At 36.4% G+C, this 9366-nt stretch overlaps 1 protein-coding gene across 1 annotated transcript in view; it reads right to left on the reverse strand.

Annotated features, from left to right (window-relative positions):
• Nucleotides 1–9026, reverse strand: part of LOC100893885 — a 78366-nt gene extending 69340 nt beyond the window's left edge. The window contains exon 1 of the mRNA XM_030986294.1: nt 8161–9026. Coding sequence (XP_030842154.1) covers nt 8161–8248 — 88 coding nt within the window. The 5' untranslated portion in view covers nt 8249–9026. The remainder of the gene's footprint in view (nt 1–8160) is intronic.
• Nucleotides 9027–9366: the final 340 nt, after the last annotated feature.

Below are 9366 nucleotides of genomic sequence, written 5' to 3' on the forward strand. Positions count from 1 at the left end.
AGCGATCAATCAAGTCAACAAAATGATGTCAAGGCATAAAAAGAACAAGCGGTGGTAGTCAGGGATGATGACAAATGAACATTCAAAACAGATGAAAGTATGAAGCAGGTAACAAAAGGAAGGAAGGGCATCGGTAACAACTCTTAAAGAAAGAGGACAGATGATGACTGGCGGAGAAAGGTACCAGGAGAAAAGAACAAATCATCTACCGGTAGCCCTAAGACGTATCAGCATCGAGACAGGCACTGGTAAGGATTCCGGATATGCGTCAAATCATGGTTACCGAAAAATAGAGTGCAAATGGTATCTAAAACAAATACCTAGTGAATGGGAATTGTAAAAGGAATGAAATAACAAGATTGAGGGATTTGCGGTAACATGTGACACCGTGAGCCGGGAGAAGAAAGGTTGGAGAATAGGAGAAAAGGATCAAGAAACAATGAGGACAGGTATATGGGTAGGAGAAAACGTAAAGTGGGAAATGGTAAGTGGGGGATTGGTTTAATCTTGAAAATCTAACAGGATTGGAGGTTGCATACCAAAGGTATTTTCTTTTCAATTCTGCGGCTAGTTTGGGTGGGTGCAATTAGGTGTTGAGGATTCACTCGCAGACAGTCTTTTTTTTTCCATCTCTGTATGTTTCACTGTGTACACCGTTGTTGTCAAGGTGCATACATTGTACAGTTAATTGGAAAGAAAGCTCTGCAATTTCCGGAAATAATCAGCTTTATTTCTCAGAAGCCCTTGATGAATTGCGACACCTTTTTCAAGGAGATTTTTTCTGTGATAAAATCAGAAAAAGTTTGAAACTGTAGGCAGTTTTGATTGTTGCATTTCAGTTTGAGATCAGAAGAGATAAAGCAGCCACTTTTGATAATGCTTCATCCAATTGTACTATCTCTCATTTCAATGATTCTTATAATATAAGCTTGAGTGAGAAAAGTGGGTCCTAAGATTTTAATCCAATACTTTCAAGGGTTTTGTTAAGAGGTTTAGAAAGAGCTTTACATAGTAATGCCATTCAGATTATTACACCAAGTGGTTTTAATCCCAACTTAAATTCATTTTTGTTTTTGTCAGAATACTCCTCCCTTTTCATTTAAATCTTACGAGACTTACCTCTTAATTTCAGATCATTACATCAAGTGGGGTTATCCCCACTTTTGCTCATTTTTGTGTAAGTTGGAAAATGCATGTCTGCTTCTTGTATAGACCTACATGTTCCAAATCTGTCAAACTAAACTAATCTGGGGTTTTTGTCACTAATCTCCTGTCAATTTACAATTGCAGAATGGAGATGCTTCATGTTACTTTACACCAACAAAACCTATATCATGTTTAAATAAAATCGTGATCTAATCATCTAGCTGATATATACTTTCCCTACTACTTTTTATGTAAAGAATTTATAGTGCATGGTCAACTATTTGGTTCATACATACAACTCTTGTTATCAATGCTTTTTATCAATTTGTATGCTTGTAAATACTGATCTATATATCTATCAATGTTACATTTTGTGTTAATATACTTTGCATTAAATTCAATCAAATTGAATTGAATTGAATTGATTGGCATGTTCTATTGTGTCATTTACTGGTCAGCCTATTTTTGGAAGGTTGCCATGGCTGGAATAGCCGCAATATCCAACACATTCAAGTTCTTCTAATATTCCTAAAATTCTTCCAACTTCTAAAGATGAGTTTACATCTTTTTAAACCATCACATACTGAATTCTTTAATTCCCATGAGGCGTACACAGTGACCACCCCACTCCCATAGACAAAGGGTTAAGATACAGTCAAACCTGTCTATAGCGACCGCCCAAGGGAAACACAAAAAGTGCTCTTGGTAGACAAGTTCCTTCAGTGCATGTTTCATTGGTTGCGTTTATCTAGCAAATTTTTGGCTAGAATCAGGTTTCTCAAACGTCTTTCAGGCAAATTTAGAAGTAGATAAACGCAAAGCCTTTTTCAAACGTCTTTAGATATTGGCATATCTAAAGACGCAAAAAGGCGCGTTTTGAGAATGTGACATACAGCCAGAATCACGTTTCTGAGAGATCGATAAACGCAAAGCTGTTTTGAACCTCACATACAAATATGACCACCCAGGTGTTGTGTACAAGCATACGTGTGAAGTTGACCTCCAAGAAACTGTCTGCTTCCCGGGTCAAAACAGCTGGGCAGACACAAGGCCTTTATTTTGAATCGTGAAGGGTCGATAAACGCGACATCCCGCAAATCACGATCGTATAGTGGGGTACAATAGTGGGGTTCGATAGTGGGGTACGATATGTACATATCTAGTGGCAAGCCTAGATAAACGCGCTCATAGAGAAACCATTTTCGAGGGAAACAAAAAATGTGTTCTTTTATAGACAGGTGGTCACTAAAGCAGGTTTCACTGTACTAGTGTTACCTGACATTGTATTTGTAAGATGTGGCACGCACCAGTAAGGCAGTAAGTGTTTCTTGATAACTATAAGGAGGGACTAAGTTTAGGATCAATTAAGAGGTGATACTCTAAATCCTGTCAATCTGACTTTAGGATTAGGATTAAGAGGATAAACAGAATTAAGATTAAGGCCAAGGTGCTAATCCCATCACAAAAGACGTCTTGTCCAATGTTTGAATAGTTCCACTAACTGTAACCTGTTATACTCCCTGTAAAACAAACATTCATGTGATTTGCTAATTGGGAGTATTATGCACTACTTTGGTTGGAGACTTGAGCTTAATCATGCCATTCACAAATACCTTAGAGTATTCTCAAGAGTTCATTTCTGAAAATGTCAAGATGCAAGAGGATCTTAACATCCAACATGGGCCTTTCCATATAGGAATTAACAAAATGATAGTGACCTCATTAAAATCTATTTGAAACAACTGAGTAACTGAAAGGTGTTCAAGATTTTAAAAAGAATAATGAACCAACAATGAGAGGACACTTTACCTATACTCCTTAGAGATTTAAAGAAGGTTTGAACAATCCCTCATTAGTCCATTCATAAACAACATGTAAAAGTTAAATAACAGCAGAAGATAATCTATATATTTAGTTATGATAGAAAATTCTACATTCTCAGTGGTTTCAAGCGTTATCACAGTGACCTCAATCGCCTCATTTCCCTTCTTTTCTGATATTCATTTAGTAAAAAAAGTGAGCTCCAGATGATAATTGCAAACACATATTGCTCATCTTTTACTTTCACTTGCCATGTGTGCTATTTAATAAAGTACAAAAGAGAAGAGTGTTTTCTTTTCCACTACAAAATAAATTCATCCCCTTTGTTTAGTATTCATCAAGCTTCAATGCCATTTGCCACTTTGATGTTCTTTTCTAAAAATGAGTCTGAAAAGTGACAAAGGGGAACAAAGAGAGCATTTTCCCCTGTCTTGTGTTTTATCAGCAGTAACAAATACAAGAATAAACCTGAAATGTGATTTTTATACAGACAACAAGGACCTATAAGAGTAGTTAATTGACTTGTAATGCCCTATGGCTTTGATGAAAGTATTTCTAGTTTTCTTTATGTGAGGATACAGACATCCTTCATTCAGGCAGTTACAGGTTTCCACAAAGTAAGCAACCAATTAGAACAGAGCTCTAAGGGACCTAACACCTTCTTGTCCTTTCATTGGTCCTAATGCTCAAGCTTTGGCAACAAATGATTAACCCATATTGCCTATGGAACCCGGGTGCTCAAGTACAGAAGCCTATTAAACCAAAGAATTCAGTGGTCAAAGGGTTAAAAATGTAGATCTACTGTCTGCAGAATTGGTGTAGCTGTTCAAGAGAAGATAGAATCGATTGTTTGACCTTGATACCATCACAGTATCTATGACCGATAACTAGGGCTAAAGGGATCAATTTGGGTCCATAAAAGGAGACCTATCAAGGGCCTAACAGTTTTAAGTTGTCCCCAGTGGGGATCAGTTAGTATTAAGATCTGGATCCTGGTCTATCCCTAGTCCTAGACCTATCATCTTACTACTTGCTGCTATTCCCACATAAGCTGTCCATCCAGGAAAACATCCTTACATGGGCTTCTCCTTTTATATTGGCATTTGACTCTATAAAATGAAAAACAGTATCAATGATGAGAAGATGAATTCAGGGAATGTTAAAAACTGTGATAGTTGCAGCTTTCAAGTTTTGAATCAATGATTTAAGATCTGTCTGCAAGTAAAATTTAAATATCTATCCATCATGATCCTCTGTAGTATAGACCAGCCTACAACATGGCTTTGTGCCAATTGAATCAAATCTCAAGTTCTTCCTTTGAGTCTTTTACTTACTTATGGTTGGATAATGGATATTACCCAAACCCAGGAAGACTAGCTCTGTATCCACAACAGACTTGTAATGGTACCAACCAATTCGCATCTCCAGAGACTAGGGGGATCCTAGCGCTTCCTTTTCATCCCTAACACCTCTCCAAATCAAAAATAGATAATGATTTCCTATTTACGTCCCTTTGTGAAGGGCCAAAGTTTGTGGGAACGAGCTTGCGTTGTTAGAAACCGACAGCCTTTTTGGGGTTGCTTCGATCATTCTCTCTGATGCTGGGAGGTTTGGCGAAGGTGGTTTCTATCCTGTATACTCCCTGGAGGATAGGGTTTCATACTTTCTATAAGATCCATTATCAACTGATGTCAGCGCAGAGTAAACAAACGCTTAACAAAATGAGATAGGTAGAATGAGATGGAGATTGCACTTCGACACTTCAAAAAAAGGGTGACTGAAAAGGTGATTTAATCGGTAATGGATACAAGTTGCACATTGCTTTCTAATTTCTAAGGAGAGAAAAATATGGTCGAAGATTTTTGTCTTGAATACTCCATGGTAATCTTTAAGAAATTCAAACTTGCTTGAGTGGAAAAGTTCATAAAATTGCCATCTACATGTACCTTTAATATTTCCCGTCTTGGCCATGTATTGGGATCTGTTAGCTTGGACTCTGGAGATGGCTAAGAAGACCAGTTCTACTTCTAGCCCTGAGTGATTGAGAAGACTAGGATAAATGGGAGCATTTGCACAAAATGCCTTCATCACAAACAGTTGATGCCTCTACTGTTAAAATTACCAGTTAATAATATGAATCCTAAAACAGACATCTTTAAAAAGAAAATTAAAAAGTGTAGGTGAACCACAAATACAAAAGGGTCTCAGATCTCCTTGGGTTACCATAAAACTTTTCCCCACCAATAGGCTTGAGAGGAGCCACCAATGAGATTGAGAAAGGGCTGCAGTATTACGGATTCCAGCTAAAGGAGGTACAATCTAAGACTATTTTCTGCTTTGGCAAGTTCATAGAATAAGTGTCAGTATAAAGCAGGCCTAAACTTGCATATTAGGAAACTTAATAGCCAGTAATTGGAGCTAATCTTTTTCCATAGAGCTGTCTCGAAGCCATACTTGGCGTGTGGGCCTAGGTGGAAACTCATTCATCCCGCATCCAAGAACAAGAAGAACAAAAATTGATTTAGGCTAAAATCACTGCAAAAATCTGAAAATACCCACAAGGAAATTCTCGGTGACAAAAGAACCTAAAATCAGCAAATGGGTCTATTTTGGTTTTGCATAATTGCAAGGAATCGCCTCCAGTGGGCTATTCAGGACAACACAAATAAGAAAAGAAAAAGAGCAATTGAACAAAAAAGGCCCTGGAATGAAAAAGTGCTCCATGCGCTCGCCAGCCAGCCCCTCGTGTTAGCTGCAGGACGTCGGCTGGCTACTACCCATTCACGTCCTGTCACAATGCCTGGCCCAACAATCAAACGCAATTTTAGACATTGAAAAAATAAAAGGAAAACAACCAGCAGTTACATTGTGGGCCTGAATGAGCACAAATTTTTAACAAATGATTGTTTGGGGATGAGGAACATTCTTCGATAATGATGGATGAGAGAGGAAATCGTTCCATTTGTGTTGATTTCCGCTCCGTGTGAGGGAACATTTTGAATAACTGGCACCTTTTTTCACAGTTCAGAGTTTCCACTTGCTGCAAACATGTGGGGCTTCATGGTTGTTGGAAGAAATTGCTTTTCAATCAAAATATAATGATGACAAATTACAAAAAAGTAAAAGAATGTAGAAAAGAAGTACATGGGACCTTTAGGGTCGAGAATGAGGGAAATACAGAAAATATCAAATCATCATAAATAAATGTATCCTTTTAATGTAAAAGTGAATGAACTCTATCCAACTGAAAGTCACTTTAATATTAATTCACTAACTTAGATAAAAAGAAAGATTTACTCCTTCAACAAATCACAAGGATATGATATGACACTATATCAAAGGAGCTTGATATACAGGACAACTCATTTGAGTGATTATCTTCACTACAATTTAAAAGAAACAACTCTTTAATCTATTTTACAGTATGCTTGTATTTGCCTATAATGGAAACAATTCAAGCATCTCATCTTATACTAATTAAACAACTTTCAACCACAATATTCATATAATAAATAATAATAATAATAGCACATTGCTTATAAAAATACAAAATAACACTACCGGCATGGTCTCTAGGCATGTTAGAACATGACTTTGTTAATGTCACAGAAACAGAAATAAATACATCTTTGAAGCCAACTTAAAGTTCATTCTTTTTAAAAATTCCCAAATTTGCCTTTAATCAGGTAAAGTTATCTATTCCTGTAAATAGTTTGACTGGAAAGTATAACTGACCTATACTTGCACTGCAAACTGTTAATACATTAAATTCTAAATAAGCATTCCAATGAGTATCAACAATTGTTAAATCCAACATTAAAGTAATATTATCATTCTGAAAACATTTACCACAAGGATACCAGGAAAAAAGGGTAAGATCTGCAAAGTATCATTCATTCATAATCTTGTATCCAAACAGAGGTTGTTGTACAAAAGGGTCAATATAATAATAAAGCCATTTTATGAGCAAAGGACGAAGATTTAACTGTGAGTGAAAGAGAAACCATTTTAATTCTTAAATTGGAGGAAGTTACTACAAGTTAACCACAGAAAGACTCTAAATCGTTTTTCAATCAAGCCATTTACAGCTGAATGTGCGTCTTTGATAAAGGAGCAATGGGGTCTCTTTGATGCTTAATTTCATTGTTGGGTTTCATCATTAAAGTGAAGCCTCGGAAGATTATTATTTAAATCTCCCTTGGTATTAGGTCGCTAGATACCGCAGGGCTAGGGGAATGACTGACTGGTAGAGGGCAAGTTATTCTTTCAATTTAATTTTCATTCTTAACATGTAGCTGCTTCTAGCAAGTCAATTGAATATATTACAGAGCTGCCATTTTCACTTGTACTGTGGAACTAACATTATTGCTTGGTCTGAAGGGGAAGAATGATACTGTAATCTTAAACTCAATATTTGAAATTGAAAATCATTTCTACAGTGGATAACAGGAATATCATTTAGAGTGAAATTGATGTAGACACGACATATCATTCATTTCTTCTCACACAACTATTTTTTTCACCAATATCTACTTTTCAAATTTTCTCAATTTGAAGCAATTATATAATAATTAATTAATTATTCTCTATTTTTGGTTGAAAACTAGTTCATCAAGATGTTATTAGAAAGTTACTCTGAAAACTGATGAGTAAATACATTCATTAAAAGATACCTGTATACAAAATCATTTAGAAAATAAATATCCTTTTCTCCCTCCTATTTAGAGAGATCTGAAACCACAAGATAAAATGATAATGCTCCTACCGGTAATTGTTTTCAAAACCAATACTTGTCCCATTTCTGTCACATGAACTTTATGGTCCTTTTCTTTTCTATGTATCTCTTTGCTTCAACAATATCTGAAAAACAAGGTACAATATACTATTCACTATGTATGTTTGCCCAGGACTATCGACTACTGACATTTAAATGAATAACTTACAAATACTGTGAAACACCCTGTACAACTAGAAAATTAATCTTTCATACTTCAACCTTAGAAAAGTTTCTCTATAATCATTTTCTAAGAATGTTTGAAATTTACCTACCGCCTACCACCTTTTAGTTTCAATGTGTTGAACATTGAAATGAAAGTATTAATTTAATACCTTTAACCACATTCTATCTGTTCTTATAACAATATTTTGGTTTTTCTTCAATTATATTTCTATTTAAGAAACAGTATGACTTACCTTGCTCTGCGAGAGTAGTACTCTTTGTTGTGAAAATACTGATTAGGAACAGGACCAGTGTCAGGTTCAAAGGCATTCTGGTCTCCATTCTAAGGCTATGTTTGTTAATAATATCCAATGGTAGACAAAATATAGACCGGATCCTTGGTTTCCTATCTCAAAATAAAACAAATGAGATGAAACAATCTTCTTTTGAAAGTATGGTATTCAACCAAATCACAGTAAAGATGCCGTTGTCCTTCGATCCAAGATCCAGGAACTATTCAAGCGTTGGATCCTCTTCAGTGATGTATCGTTTGAGATGGATTAATAAGCCGTTCTAATTAATATCATCCTTGTAACCCAGTGTCACATATTAGATGCTGTAGATTCCTTAGCATGTCAACTTGATGATGATGAAGGAATGTGATGATAGGATCTCCTGGCCTTCAATCAAGTAGATGGTGATCAGCTAGGTGATTGTTGTCTGATCCAACATGTCCTTGTGGAAGAGATTTACAATCCAAACACTAAATTAACACCTGGTAGCCAACAAGCTCTCCCACAGGTCTTTATGATTCCATAAAACCAGAAGAAAAGCAGTTGTCGCAGGACTCCGGTTCTGTTACCAGCGGTATAAATCCTTAGCGATTTGAACACTCTCCAGGCTAAACATAAAAAAAATGTTATTCTTTTTTGAATCCTTGATTGAAGAATGTTATGCTGGAATCATAAAGAGTAATAATAATTCCACTTGTCAAAGCTCGCCCATCATCTTGTACTGTTGTTACTGAGGGTGAAAAGTGCAGTGTGCTCCAGCGGTCCAGTGTCCATATCCCAGTGTTTGAACTCGTTATGCAGTCATGCTAAGCTAACACATGCATGTCTCATCGTACACACTTGGATTGATGCTTACTCAACCAATGCACTATCCATACAGAGCCACACACTATGACTGACACATCACTCCTGGCCAATCGCCAGCCAGCACAGTGCTAGGCTCCGCCCACAGAAGGCTTATTTGGTGGTGGAGTGATTGACTTGTTTTATAGGGGTGGTTAAACATGTACAAGAGTTTCCTTTTCTTCCTCTCTATGTAATAGACTCTAATTGCTGTCTCCACAAATTATCAATTGTGTCAATGAATGAAGTTTTGAACCCTATCTATAATGGAAGAATCAATCAAAAACTTTATTTTCTCAATGATAGAAGGATTGCTTTCCAAGT

Source organism: Strongylocentrotus purpuratus, unplaced genomic scaffold (genome assembly GCF_000002235.5).
Source record: "Strongylocentrotus purpuratus isolate Spur 01 unplaced genomic scaffold, Spur_5.0 spur5_scaffold_15, whole genome shotgun sequence".
NCBI lineage: Eukaryota > Metazoa > Echinodermata > Echinoidea > Camarodonta > Strongylocentrotidae > Strongylocentrotus > Strongylocentrotus purpuratus.